Source organism: Sus scrofa, chromosome 8, assembly GCF_054392235.1.
Source record: "Sus scrofa isolate SSC_HxYL_T2T_F1_AM1 chromosome 8, Sscrofa_HxYL_maternal_Yorkshire_Landrace_v2.0, whole genome shotgun sequence".
In the NCBI taxonomy this organism is placed as follows: Eukaryota; Metazoa; Chordata; class Mammalia; order Artiodactyla; family Suidae; genus Sus; species Sus scrofa.
In genome coordinates this window covers 19379025-19393836 of record NC_139390.1, presented here as the reverse complement: position 1 = coordinate 19393836, position 14812 = coordinate 19379025, and the positions used below count along the sequence as shown (strand labels likewise).

Genomic DNA, 14812 nt, shown 5'->3' with positions numbered 1-14812 from the left:
CTCAGGTTCCTTCCCTGGCTTCACTCATTGGGTTAGGGTTAGGGTTAGAATCTGGTATTACCATGAACTGCAGTGTAGGTCGCAGATGCGGCTCAGACCCGAGATGCTGTGGCTGTGGCATAGGCCAGCAGCTGTAGCTCTGATTCGACCCCTAGCCTGGGAATTTCCATATGCTGCAGGTGCGGCCCTAAAAAGATAAATAAATAAATAAATAAATAATGGACTTATCATATAATCCAGGATTTAACTTCTGGGTACTTGCCTAAAGAAAATTATAACATTAATTCAAAAAGATATATGCACATCAATGTCCATTGCAGCATTTTTTTTCTTTTTAGGACCACATCTATGGCATATGGAAGTTCCTGGGCTAGGGGTCCAATCAGAGCTGCATCTGCCAACCTACAACACAGCCACAGCAATGCCGGATCTGAGCCATGTCTGTGACCTATACCACAGTTCATGGCAATGCTGGATCCTTAGCCCACTGAGCAAGGCCAGGGATTGAACCCAAATCCTCAAAGACACTACGCCGTGTCCTTAACTCACTGAGCCACAACGCGAACTTCAATTGTAGCATTGTTTATAATAGCCAAGATGTGGAAGGAGTCTAAGTGCTCACAGATGACAAATAGATAAAGAAGATGTGGTGTATGTTTACAATGAAATACCACTTAACCATAAAAAAGAATGAAAGCTTGCCATTTTCAACAACACAGACAGACCTGGAGGGTATAATGCTAAGTAAAATAAGTCAGACTGAGAAAGACAAATACCATAGATCCCACTGATATGTGCAATCTAAAAAAAAACAAAGGAAATGAACTAAAAAACCCAAAACAGAAGCAGACTCAACCATACAGAGAACAAACTAGTGTCTGCCAGAGGGGAAGGGAGTGGGGTTTGGGTGAAACACGTGAAGGGATTAAGAGGCACAAACTTCCAGTTATAAAATTACTAAGTTATAGGAATGTAATGTACCGCATGAGGAAAGCAGTCCGTAAGTACAGCATGAGGAAAGCAGTCCGTAAGATCGTATGAACTCTGTATGGTGACTGATATTAACCAGATTTGCAGTGATCATTTCATCATATATAAACACACTGAATCACTATGTTGTACACCTGAGGCTAATATAATATTGGAAGTCAATCATACTTCAATCCTTTCTCAGTCTTCCACCTAATGTATCATAAAATGCTTCAGATGGCTCTACCTTCAAAAGATACCTCCAAGCAACCGCTTATCATTTCTTTTACCATGCTAGCCTGGCCACATTTTTCTCTCCCAGCTTATTTCCAGTGCCTTAACACACTTTCTGCGTGCAATCCAATCCCTCTACAGTCTGTTCTCCAATACAGCAGCCAAAGGAAGCTCTGAAATAAATTGAATCATGCCCTTTTCTACTCAAGTCTCCCCATCCCACTTACAACACAATCTAAAGTCTTTCCAGGCCCTCAACAGGTGGCTGATCTAACCTCATGGCCTTCAGGCCAGCCACATCAGCCCTCCTGCAGTTTCACACACTTAGCAAGGAGGTTCCCATCTCAGGGTCATTGGCCTCGCTGATCCCTCTTCCTGGAGGGCCTGGGTATTGCACAACTTGCTTCCTTGCTTCCACAAATACTATCTTATCTGAGAAAGCTTCCCTAACCACTGGGGGACTATTGAACCCATTCTTCTGTCTTGTTTTCCTTTTCTTCACACTCATCACCACCTAACATTATTGTATATTTTTCACTCTTTCCATTTTCTGTAGACCATAATAAGTTCCTTGAGGAGGGGTTGAATCTTTATCTTGGGCCTAGTAAATTCCTGTTGTACAACAGCTATGTGATGAATTTTATTGAAACAAATGGTACTCAAATTGGCTTCATTCCAAGCAGGTCAAGGTAGGCGTGGCCTCTGGAGGATGATTAGGGAGGAGACAGGCTTCGGGCACAATGGATAGAGCTCGCCCTGCCCTAATCATTCAAGTTTAGGTGCAAAACAGACCTAATCTAACAAAAAATGCCACTGTGTTGACACAACCAAAATCCTTCAAGAGCCTACCAAAGGGGGGGGGGCTAAATTTTTTCATTTCTTCTCTTTTTCTTTTTCGGGCTGCCCTTGTGGCATATGGAGGTTCCCAGATGAGGGGTCAAATTGGAGCTGCAGCCTCCGGCCTACACAACAGCCACAGCAACATCAGATCCGAGCCGTGTCTGTGACCTACACCACAGCTCACGGCAACACCACTGAGTGAGGCCAGGGGTCGAACCTGTGTCCTCATGGATACTAGTCAGATTTGTTACTTCTGAGCCACGACAGTAACTCTCAGATTTTTTGTTTCTTTTCTTTTCTTTCTTTTTTTTAAATTTTAAAACTCAGAGAACATTACCATTGGGATCTTTAAGGTTTTGGGTTTTTTTTTTTTTGGTCTCTTGTCTTTTTAGAACCTCTGCTGTATATGGAGGTTCCCAGGCTAGGAATCTAATCGGAGCTGTTGCTGCTGGCCTACACCAGAGGCACGGCAACGCCAAATCCGAGCCTCATCTTCGAGCTACACCACAGCTCATGGCAACGCCGGATCCTCAACCCATTGAGTGAGGTCAGGGATTGAACCCACAACCTCATGGCTCCAGTCAGATTTGTTTCCGCTGCACCAAGACAGGAACTCCGGATCTTTAAGATTTTCAAGAACTTCCTCATTAAACAAATTAGTAACTTGATGTTCAGAACTTTAATGACTTGTCCAGGGTCGCTGCCATTTGGGATAAAGCCAGGGAAGGCCGAGGATCTTCTGAGGCCAGTACAAGGGTCGTCTTCCTACCTGCAATGGGAATTCTTTATGAGGGTTTGTACAGGCTGCATGGAGTCACTGAATTCTTAAAACACAGAAAAAGCACTTGGCAATCCATTCCCTGGAGGAGTATCTGCCCAGGCAGGGTAATTGTGGAGAAGAGCAGATCTGGAGGAAACATCAATCAGAAAGGTGTAGCGAGGATACAGCACTTGGCTTACCCCCCACCCCCCACCCCACCCCCCGCCCCGGGTGGTGTGTTAATACAAATCCTCTCCTCTGAATCAAAGCTGGCTTTTGTTAAGATTTAGGTGCCTGAAGGCAAGTCAACGCTGTAACTCCAGATTCAAGGCGGCTGCCTAGTCTCCAGCTGCCCTCTGCAACCTAGGGGATTCTGAGCTGACAGAGAACTTGAATATGGCGCTGGACCTTGCAAACAAAGCTTACTTGGGCACCACTGGCATGGAAATGAGGTGGCCTACAGAAATGTTAATAGAACAGTTACTGTCTACAGAAGTTTGATTTCCTTTATTGTGTTGTGAGCATTTCTTTTTGTTGCCTTTCTTTCTTTCTTTTTTTTTTTTGCTTTTCAGGGCTGCACCCGTGGCACGTGGAAGTTCCCAGGCTAGGAGTCCAATCGGAGCTGCAGCTGCCAGCCTACACCACAGCTTCAGCAGCACAGGATCCTAGCCACACCTGCGACCTACACCACAGCTCGTGGCAACGCTGGATCCTTAAATCCACTGATCAAGGACAGGGATGGAACCTGCATCTTCATGGATACTAGTCAGATTCATTTCCACTGCGCCCCAACGGGAACTCCAGTGTGAGTGCCAACGAACTCCTTGTCATTAAATTTGTCTTTGAAGTCTTTTTTTTGCACCTCCTGCAGCATATGAAATTTCCGGGGCCAGAGGTGAAATCTAAGCCTCAGCTGTGACCCACGCCACAGCTGCAGCAATGGGAATCGAAACCACGCCTCAGCAGCCACTCAAGCTGCCAGAGACAACAATGGATGCTTAACCACTGAGCCACCGTGGGAACTTCTCTTTGAATTTATTGAGGCCACAATTTACAAATGCCTCTTCCCAATCTTGGTGAGAGGTCCTGCTAGAGGACCTGCATCTTCACCCTCATCCTTCCCCAGACTGTCCTGCATCCTTTTTTTTAAGTTTTGTCTTTTTAGGGCTGTACCAGTGGCCATATGGACATTCCCAGGCTAGAGGTCAAATCAGAGCTATAGTTGCCGGCCCACGCCACAGCCACAGCCACAGACACCCGGGATCCAAGCTGCATCTGTAACCTACGCCGCACCCTGCAGCAATGCCGGATCCTCAATCTACTGAGCAAAGCCAGGGGTAAAACCTGCATCCTCATGGATGTTAGCTGGGTTCTTAACCCACTGAACCACACAGTTACTCCAAAGAGAGAGTTGTTGTATGGGGACCCCTGAACGAGGTGGTTCCGTCCTGCATTGAGATCTTGTGGTACCTCCTTAAGGATGACGTGGCCCCAGCCACCCTCAGGAGGTGAGCCTCCCCTCCTACCCTAAATCTCCAAAAGCAAGCAGGTGGGGTTGGGGGAGGGAGGCCATGTAAGTCTGGAGGCAAGGCCGGGGGCACCCCCAAGTTGCCACCTCCTCCCGCTTCACACACTTTGCCTGGGGGAAGTGGAGCAGGATACATCCCCCTGGGGCTCTGGAATCACAGCTTGTGCCAAGAGCTGAGTAACTTGAGACAGCCTAGGGTTAAACCTTGATGGGTTTGGGTTTATCTCATTTAATCTTTATAATCGCCTTATCAACTTGATCCCATCCGCATTCTGCTGACTACCTCCAATCACACGCCTGGTAAGTAGCAAGGCACAAGAACCCAGGACACCAAGAAAGTTTTCATCTGTACACACGGTGACAAAACTCAAGACTCATCAGTTAATTATCATAACAATCCTAAGCAGCCTGGCCATTTAATATCCATTTTCTGGATGAAGAGCCTGGGCTCAGAGGCATCAATATTTTACCCAAGGTTAAAAGTTAGTTTCTGGTCCAATCAGGATTCAAACCCAGATTAGCTACTGCTCTGTACATTCCCTCACAGGTCTAAGCATGAATCTGAATGATGCGTCAGAGTTCCCATCATGGATCAGCAGCTAATGAATCTGACTAGCATCCCTGAGGACACAGGTTCAATCCCTGGCCCTGCTCAGTGGGTTAAGGATCCAGCGACGTAGCAGTGGGGTAGGTCAAAGATGCGGCCCGAATCTGGCCCAGATCCTGTGTTGCTGGGCTGTGGTGTAGGCTGGTGGCTACAGCTCCATCTCAACCCCCAGCCTGGGAACTTCCACATGCCATAGAGGCGACCCTTAAAAAAAAAAAGAATCTGAATGATGTGGACCTAACTACTAAGGGGACATAAGCTCTAGAATAAGTGTCCCCCTGTTCAAGTGATAGATGACACACCTCCTTTATTCTGGGCCCTTCCTCTGGACTTCCTTCATCACTCCCTGCCAAGCACGGCCACCTGACATCCTACCAGTCACAGAGACCAGCTCTGTTCACCCAGGACTCAAGGAAACCAATACACTGTGGTCTGAGGTCCCTTGGACCCCATAGCAGTCTTCATGCAGGGGAAGGATGCAACTGGAAAGAACTGGAAACTCACAGGGTAAGCTTAGCCCGCTCTTGCCTTCAGCCTCCCTAAATCGACTCTAGCCACCCCCCACCTCAGGGCGAACAGCCCCACCCATGCCAGCTCCCTCCCTAAACACACCCGGAGGAGGGGACCCTATGGGCATTGAGCGGGGAGGGTCTAGGTTTGCGGCTAAACAGCCTGCACTGCACAGGACACCCCCTGCAATGAGGGATCCAGCCAAAAACATCATTAGTGCCAAGGCTGAGAAATTCCAAGCTGGGATGTTTTTGTTCAAGGCAGACAGAGGCGGCCACTCCACAATTTATGCCCTAAATCTGTGTTCCGTCTACTGTGTGGCACTGGTCTCTACTCCTGTTTAGGAGGCTCTTAGTGTAAAGGATAATGAGTTCCTCTTTTCAAGAGACTCAGGAAAGTGACCTGAACGGACGTCAAATGATGAATTTCTTCTCCAGAACCCGGATGAACAGATGCAGGGAGTTCAACAGAAATTCGAAATGCCTGATGAGGACAATATGGAGCATGCGTGAACACATGCAGGTGCCTCTTGGACTCTAGCCCAGGACCCGGGACTTTGACAGCCTAACACATTTTAACTTCCTCCGAAGGAGGCTGGCCTCGTACCTGGGGCTAGAGAGGCTTCAGCAAACAGTCGGGCTTGGAAAGCAAACTCTTATAATTCAAGTGCTTTCTGGTCTTTGGAGTCTTCTTCCATCTCAACCTTTCTAGTTGTTTTGATAGTTTTGAAAAATGTTCCTTTCTTGAGATTCCTTCCACTGGTGGCTTCTGTGACACTGCATTGTTCTGGTTCAATTTGTGTCGCCTCTGATGGTTGGCTCCCCCCTCTACCCCCACCCCCCGGCTCTCTGCCCCTTCGAACAAGATCTCTTTTTCTCTTTCTCTAAACTCAACTGTGAACACCGCCTGCCCGGGGGTCATAACTTGGGGTCAGTGAGCCTCTTCCAGCCTCGCTGCCGCCATGGGCGTGGCCCAGGAGGGCTGTGGACTCAGGCAGCGCCTGGAGGCATCCCATCCGACCTTCTGGAACTAGCTTCTAGCATTACCTGGTGGACCACATAAAAGAAAAGAATTCCATCAAGTTCAAGGTTTTCCCAGTTAAACAGAAAAGACATTTAAATATCCTAAGACCTCCAAACCAAAATCCAATCCAATTTTTTTTTGTCTTTTTGCCTTTTCTAGGGCCGCTCCCAGGGCATATGGGGGTTCCCAGGTTAGGGGTCTAATTGGGGCTGTAGCTGCCAGCCTACACCACAGCCACAGCAACTCGGGATCCGAGGTGCGTCTGCCAACTACACCACAGCTCATGGCAATGCCAGATCCTTAACCCACTGAGCAAGGCCAGGGATCATACCCGAAACCTCATGGTTCCTCGTCGGATTCGTTAACCACTGAGCCATGACCAGAACTCCCAATCCAATCCAATTTTTAAAAAATGTCATCTTACTTAAAGTAGCAGCCTGAGTGGAGCTAAGGATTCCTAGGATTACTCCTTCCAGAGTTTGGGAATCCTTGAGATAACAACTCTGAAAAAGGCTCAGGACTGGAGTGATAAGGATTTTTGTCTATTGACGGGTAAACAAAATTAACCCTGGGGGAGGTCCAGAATTAAGATCTACAAAGTAAATCAAGCCTAGAATATCGAAACTTTTGTGATAAATTTAGGCATAACCTGTACAAATCCCTTATTTTAATTTCTTGAACTCTTAAGCATATTAGTACTTGTAATAGGTTAACCCTGAGATTTTAATTTAAAATAGGCAATTTCATTGATTTAGACTTGATAATTTAATTGAAATTTTATTCCCTTTGTAAACCATATTGGAACACAAGAGTACTTGAAATCCATCATTTTTAGGTTTAATTTGTTAGATTTATAAAAATGAGGTATCTGGGGAGTTCTAATGTGGCTCAGCAGTAATGAATCTACGTATTCATGAGGACATGGGTTTGATTCCTGGCCTCACTCAATAGGTTAAGGATCCAGAGTTGCCATGACCTGTGGTATGGGTGGCAGACGAGGCACGGATCCTGCGTTGTGGCTGTGGTGTAGGCTGGCAGCTGCAGCTGTGATTCGTCCCCTAGCCTGGGAACTTCCATATGCCGTAAGTGCGGCCCTAAAAAGGCCAAAAAAAAAAAAGAGCTGTCTGGGAAGTTCTGTTATAGTCAACAATTGCAATAACTGAAAGAAACCAAATATACTGAAAGTATAAATGAAGTTTAAAACGTAAAGTGATTTTAAAATTACTTGTTTGTGTTGTACAACTATAAATGTAATCAAATTTATTGAGTTAAAAAATAACTTGTTTAAACTGGTAGATTTATATATAAATAGCGCAAAGATATTTATAAAATGAATTTAAAAAGATGGAGTAGAGTTTTTTAAAATTGAAACTTGAATGAATTTAAAATTTAAAACATTGAAATACTGGAATTCCTGTCATGACTCAGGGGGTTAAGAACCCAACATAGTGTCCATGAGGATATGGGGTTGATCCCTGGCCTCGCTCAGTGGGTTAAGGATCCAGCATTGCTGTGAGCTATGGTGTAGGTCAAAGATGTGGCTTGGATCTGGCGTTGCTGTGGCTATGGTGTAGGCCAGCAGCTGCAGCTACCCTAAGTCTGGAATTTCCATAGGCCGCTGGTGCAGACCTAAAAAGCAAAATCAAAAAAATTAAAACTGAAATATTTTCAGGAAAATCCTTTCCATACACAAAAGCCAATCTCAAGGGCACACAAAAGATAAACAAACGAAGAAGTTCCCTGGTTGGCTCATCAGGTTAAGGATCTGGTATTGCCACTGCTGTGGCATGGGTTTGATCCACAGTGGGGGATCTTCCACTGTGGGTGCAGCCAACCTCCCCTAAATCCCCCCCAAAAAAGATTAACAAGCAAACGAACAAAAAGCACCAGTTGGACAACTGGGTTGAACTTGAAGAGTATGGGGATCTGTGCATTTTTCTAGGGAGTGGATTCAGATCTTTATTCATATCCAAAGAGTCCCTGACCCAAAAAGTTTAAGAACCTCTTCCTGTGGAGGGAGTGACTTGTACATTAGCCAGGTCCTAATGGCAGCCCTAGAGAATCCCCGGGGTGCCCCCCAGCACCCCACATGCAACAGTCTACAAAACCATTTTCTTAGAGGGACCCTCCCAAACCCGTCCCCCCGGCAGAGATGCCTCTCCACCCAGCAACCCAGATGCCATCAGCCCTCTCCTTTGTCCCCGAATCCAACCAGTTACCCAATTCTATTGATCTCTCTATTGGGTTTCCCAAGTCTATTGATCCCTGCAATTGCTGAATCTAGTATCAATTCTAATTGATTTAATCAAATCAGAATGAGTAGAAATCAGTAGAATTAGGGTGGCTAATTCCTTCCCCTTTGCCACAAAGATCCAAACTGCCCCCAAACCCTAGGGATTTTTCCCTCTGAGCGTTCCCTGCATTTTCCTTTCTCCCAGTCCCCGCATGAGCCTCAGGGCTGCAGGAGATGATGGTTCTCCCTGCGATCCTGATTGACTCTCCCCCAAATAGCCTCCAGTGTGTTGCTCCAGAGCTTTCCGTGGCTCTCTACTACTCCCGTGGGGATTTCATCACCCAGGCATGGATGACTTTATGCGAACTCTGAAAGCCACGCCAAGGGTTGACCCGTGTGCAGCTGTTCCTGCCTCCATCCTCTCCATGGGGAGAACGCCCTTGAAGTGCCCTTAGCTTAACCTCTGGAAATCCCATTTTCCTTCAGGACTCAACCTACTCAACGACTCTCTTTTCCTTTGAACAATTCAAATCATCACTGATCACAGGACCCACTTCTGCTACTGCGTCCTCCAGCCCTTGAGTCCTCAAAGCTCCTGGAGGAAGGAAACCATTTCCTCTGCAGGTTTGGAACCCATGAAGGGAGACCCTGCTTCCATTCATTTTATTAAGCACCGACTGTGTGCCGGGCACTGATCCAGGTGTTGAGGAGAATGAGGGAAAGAAGCTTCCTGCTGTCAAATTTACAACCTCAGGGGAGCAAAGAGGAGATGAAAGGCAATAAACAAATAAAAAAAACCCACACGCAATTGTTTTAGTAGTGGCACATACACAAGGAGAATAAAAGAGTTGGGGATAAAGTGTGACAGTTTGGGGGAGGCTATTTTCTTCTTCTTTTTTTTTTTTTTTTTTTTTTTGTCTTTTTTTGCTATTTCTTGTGCCATATGGAGGTTCCCAGGCTAGGGGCTGAATCGGAGCTGCAGCCACCGGCCTACGCTAGAGCCACAGCAGCACGGGATCCGAGCCGCGTCTGCAACCTACATCACAGCTCAAGGCAACGCCGGATCGTTAACCCACTGAGCAAGGGCAGGGACCGAACCCGCAACCTCATGGTTCCTAGTCGGATTCATTAACCACTGCACCACGACGGGAACTCCGGAGGCTATTTTCTTTACCTATTTATTTATTTTTCTTTTTACAGCTGTACCTGTGGCATAAGGAAGTTCCCAGGCCAGGGGTCAAATCAGAGCTTCAGCTGAGGCCTAAGACACAACCACAGAAGCACAAGATCCGAGCCACATCTGCGACCCACACCGCAGCTAACAGCAAGACCTGATCCTTAACCCACTGAGTGAGGTGAGGGATCGAACCTGAGTCCTCACAGACACAATATCAGGTCCTTATCCCACTGAGCCACAACTACTCTGGGGAGGCTACTTTAGATCTAGGTGGCAGGAAAGCCCTTTCTGAGATGGTGACATTTGCGCTAAGACCTGAATGATGAGAAGCAGGCTCCAAGGGGAGATCTGGGGACAGTATCCCAGGAAGAGGGGACAGTGGGGGCAGATGTGGGGTGAGGGGACGTGTCATAATGAGGTGGTGGTTCCAGTGGAGTGAGTGAGGAAGTGCTGCTCCAGAGAGTGAGGCCGGAGCCCATCCTATAGGGCCTTGAGAAGATCTGGCTGGGTTCAAGTGCACTGGAGGGTCTCAAGCAGAAGGTGTTAGCCCCGGAGTCAGTGATCTAAAAACTCCCGCTGCTGCTGTGTGGTGCATGGCTGTGGGTCCAGATCGAAGCAGGAAGGCCAGTTAGGAGGGTGTGCAGTGATGCAAATTGGACTGGTGTGGCCATAGCCGATTGGGGTGACCGACCACCCCAGCTGGCCTGGGACTAAGGAGTTTCCTGGGATATGGGACCGTAAGTGCTAAAACAGGAAGGTCCTGGCCAGCCTGAGTGGTTGGTCATCCTCGGCCACCACGCATCGAGGCCAAGAACACCTGACTCACCTATGGATGAGATGGAAGGAAAAGGAAAAAACCCTATGGGGACCGCCAGGAATGAGCTTGAACAGCGAGGTAAACAGATGGTGCTGGGGTGCCATGTACTGGGATGGAGTGGAGGAGAGAGAAGTTCAGGGGTAAAGTCAAAGCTGTGGCTTTCTGAGAGGCCCAAATGAGCCCCATAAATCTCTACCACATGGCAAAGCCACTGTAATAGCACGTGGAAGAGACTTACTGCTATTCCAGATCTACAGAGAAGGCAAGTGGGTACAAAAATAGGCATCCCGGGAGTTCCCACTGTGGCTCAGCAGTAACAAACCCAACTAGTATCCATGAGGACGCAGGTCTGACCCCAGCCTCACTCAGTGGGTTAAGGCTCTGGCGTTGCTGTGGCTGTGGTGTAGGCCAGCAGCTGCAGCTCTGATTAGACCCCCTAGCCCAGGAACTTGCACATGCAGTGGGTGAGGTCCGAAAAAGATAAAAATAAATAAACAAACAAATAAAACACTAGCAGTGGGAGTTCCCTGGTGCTCTAGTGGTTAGAACTTGACACTTTCACCTCTGTGGCCTGGGTTCAGTCCCTGGTCTTGGGACGCAATATCCACATCAAGCTGCTGCTCACTATGGCCAGTGTGTGTGTGTGTGTGTGTGTGTGTGTATGAGTGTGTGTGTGTGTGTGTAGTGATGGTGATTTATTGTCTGTCATGTGCTGATCTTTGTGCCAGAGATGGGGTATCCGGGGTGCTGGTGATGAGCACGGCCTTGCCCTTCAGGGGCCCATGTTCTAGCAGGGAAGTCAGACCATGAACAGATCACATCAAGAATTATTTGTGGGAGTTCCCGTCGTGGCTCAGTGGTTAACGAATCCGACTAGGAACCAAGAGGTTGCGGGTTCGGTCCCTGCCCTTGCTCAGTGGGTTAACCATCCGGTGTTGCTGTGAGCTGTGGTGTAGCTCGCAGACGCGGCTCGGATCCCGCGTTGCTATGGCTCTGGCGTAGGCCGGCAGCTCTAGCTGCGATTAGACTCCTAGCCTGGGAACCTCCATATGCCACGGGAGTGGCCCAAGAAATGGCAAAAAAAAAGACAAAAAAAAAAAAAAAGAATTATTTGTGGGAGTTTCCTTGTGGCACAGCAGGTTAAGCTGGGCCAGGGACTGAATCTGGCATTGTCACTGCAGCGGCTCGGGTCACTGCTGTACCACAGGTTCCATCCCTGGCCTGAGAATTCTATACATTGCAGGTGCAGCCCCCACCCCCAAAAGAATTGTGTAGCATATGCGCCTGAGAATGCACCAGGGACACGTGTGGTGTCATATCACACTCTCAAGCCCTCTGTAAGGGGGTTCTTTCACTCCTCCGGCTTTTGTAGCCGAGGCCAATCAGCGTGGGACCAGGACTTGGCTGAGATCCCTCGAAGGAGTGAAAGACAGCTTAGGGATTCTACACCTGGCCTCAGAGTGGTTATTCTGCTCACTGCCTCTTGGCAGCTCTGGAAGGTGCCCGGAGCAACTAGGATTCAGGAGGAATGAACTCCAGCTAATGCTTTGTCTGCCAGAAAATTCTTGACAGCACCACCAACTAGTGTTCACCAGGCAGGTTCTTCCCCAGAGGAGGCAAATTACCAATGACCACTGGTTGCTTTGACGTGGTGATGGAGCTGGACGCCTGGGAAAAAGAACACCATTTTTTTTTTTTTTTTGGCTGCGTCCATGGCACGTGAAAGTTCCTGGGCCAGGGACTGAACCTGTACCACAGCAGACACCACCAGATCCTTAACCCACTGCACCACAGGGGAACTCCAAGGGAAACATTTTTGCTGCATGTTCTTTTCCACTTTTGAACTTTGAGCCGTCTGAATATAATTATTAGCTACTCAAAAATAAATGCTAATATTAAAGTTCAAAAAGAGAAAAAAAGAACAGAAAGACTTACGAATTATCTTCAGGAGAATCCCAGAGTGAATTAGCTCCTAAAGACGTTCGGTTTCAGCAAACTCTCCGTGGGTCCCCCGGATCAGTCTCCCCTGGCTGCGGAGGGGAGGCAGCCTCTCCTGGGTTAATTCCCCCTTGGGGCTGCCTTCCAGATTCCCCAGATCTATGACTTTCTGTTCCTCTCAGTTAGACCTGGAGCGACACTTCGCCTACAAGGCTTTCCTCCGGGTCCCCAAATGATCCAGAACAAGCGTTCACATGACAGCTCCCAAGAATCCAGAGAAGTCGTCCTCCGCCTGCCCGCTTTCTCGGTTCATTGGAGGGAAAAAAAAAGGAACATCGCAGTGCACAGCTCACATCTGGGATTAACTATGGAACCTAAGGTGACACCAAACCCACCACGCCCTTCTGAGTGATCATCAGGTCCTTCCTTCTGGTTGGGGGAGAAGCTCGGAATCAAGCATTATTCTAAAATAGGGCGCAGGGCCGGCGGCCCCTCCTAGCAGCTCCTCTTCCTGCCTCCGCCCCCCCGCCCCTTTAGCGACACCAACGAGAGGACACTGCCTGCATCTAGAGCAGCCCGACCAGGAACGTAATCGGGTGACGCGCAAACGTGGGAGGAAAGCCGTTAGCGGCTGCGCTTTCCCGCCCCTGAGCCGTTCTCGTCGTGGGCAAAAATGCTTCCTGAAAGCATTTCATTTTTGAAGGGTGTAATGCTCGGAAGCATTTGCTGTGCCTTGATCACTGTGCTAGGACACATGAGGATTGGTCATGGAAATAGACTGCACCGCCACGAGCACCATCACCTACAAGCTCCCAATGAAGAAGAGATCTTGAAAATTTCAGGGGATGAACGCATGGAGCTCGGGAAGAGCTTTCGGGTATACTGTCTCATCCCTGTAAAACCCAAAGATGTGAGTCTCTGGGCTGCAGTGAAAGAGACGTGGACAAAACACTGCGACAAAGCAGAGTTCTTCAGTTCTGAAAATGTGCCGGTGTTTGAGTCAATTAACATGGAAACAAACGACATGTGGTTGATAATGAGAAAAGCTTACAAATACGCCTTTGATAAATATAGAGAGCAATACCACTGGTTCTTCCTTGCACGCCCTGCGACGTTTGCTATTATTGAAAACTTAAAGTACTTTTTGTTAAAAAAGGATCCATCACAGCCTTTCTATCTCGGCCACACTGTGAAACCTGGAGACCTCGAATATGTGAGTGTGGAAGGAGGAATTGTCTTAAGCAGAGAATCAATGAAACGACTTCACAGGCTTCTCAATATTCCTGAAAAGTGTCCTGAACAGGGAGGGATGATTTGGAAGATATCTGAAGATAAGCAGCTAGCCATCTGCCTGAAATATGCCGGTGTGTTTGCAGAAAATGCAGAAGACGCTGAAGGAAAAGATGTATTTAATACCAAAGCTGCTGGGCTTTTTATCAAAGAGGCAATGACCAATCACCCCAACCAGGTGGTCGAAGGGTGTTGTTCAGATATGGCTGTTACTTTCTATGGACTGACGCCTAATCAGATGCATGTGATGATGTATGGGGTATACCGTCTTAGGGCGTTTGGGCATATTTTCAATGATGCATTGATTTTCCTGCCTCCAAATGGTTCTGACAATGACTAAGCAGTGAAGTGAGAGCATGAGTCTGATTGCTATGTAGGCCATGTGCCATGTGTTGTCATCATTTGTAGTAGCAACTACATATCCAACATGGTATGTTTCTTTTCTTTGTTTTTTCTCCTTCTTCAGTTTGGTGGCACTGGTTCATTTGCACACTGAAGTTTAGCAGTATATTTTTAAATAGGATGCGTTAGGTTATTTTTTCTTAAATCACATATGAACATTTCAAGTGTGTTGGAAAGAAATGTTTAAGAATAATAATTTTACAAATAAAGCTTAAATTTATAAATAATATACTTATGTGATAAATCTAAATTATGAACATTAAAAGTCTGGCACACATTTTTGCCGATTGGTTAAAAATAGAACTTTTTAGCTCTCTAAGATATGCAAATGAAATCTCTCTGCGTATTTGTGATTAAAGTACAACTTTAAAATAAATAAAATAAAACAAAACACAGCAGGTGGTGTCACGAGGTGAGGAGCCACCCAGTCAAAGAATCCAGAGACCAAGGGCAGGTCCCGGCTCTGACACCAACCCACCGCCCT

The 14812-nt window shown here is 47.3% G+C and overlaps 1 protein-coding gene and 1 long non-coding RNA gene across 2 annotated transcripts; one reads left to right on the top strand and one right to left on the bottom strand.

Moving 5' to 3' along the window:
* Positions 1-2702: 2702 nt before the first annotated feature.
* On the bottom strand, positions 2703-13171 carry LOC146400353 (uncharacterized). Its single transcript, XR_014812278.1, has 2 exons — positions 12634-13171; positions 2703-2812 (listed from the first exon to the last, which is right to left on the bottom strand). It is a non-coding gene; the product is annotated as an uncharacterized LOC146400353 (long non-coding RNA).
* An 84-nt stretch (positions 13172-13255) lies between these two features.
* Positions 13256-14552, top strand: LOC100622121 (C1GALT1-specific chaperone 1-like). The gene has a single exon (XM_005666565.3). The coding sequence runs from the start codon at positions 13310-13312 to the stop codon at positions 14264-14266; it is 957 nt and encodes a 318-aa protein (XP_005666622.1). The 5' UTR covers positions 13256-13309; the 3' UTR covers positions 14267-14552.
* Positions 14553-14812: the final 260 nt, after the last annotated feature.

Excerpts from the sequence above, each read along its gene's own strand:
- LOC100622121 (XM_005666565.3), top strand. The coding sequence starts at position 13,310 with ATGCTTCCTGAAAGCATTTCATTTTTGAAGGGTGTAATGCTCGGAAGC.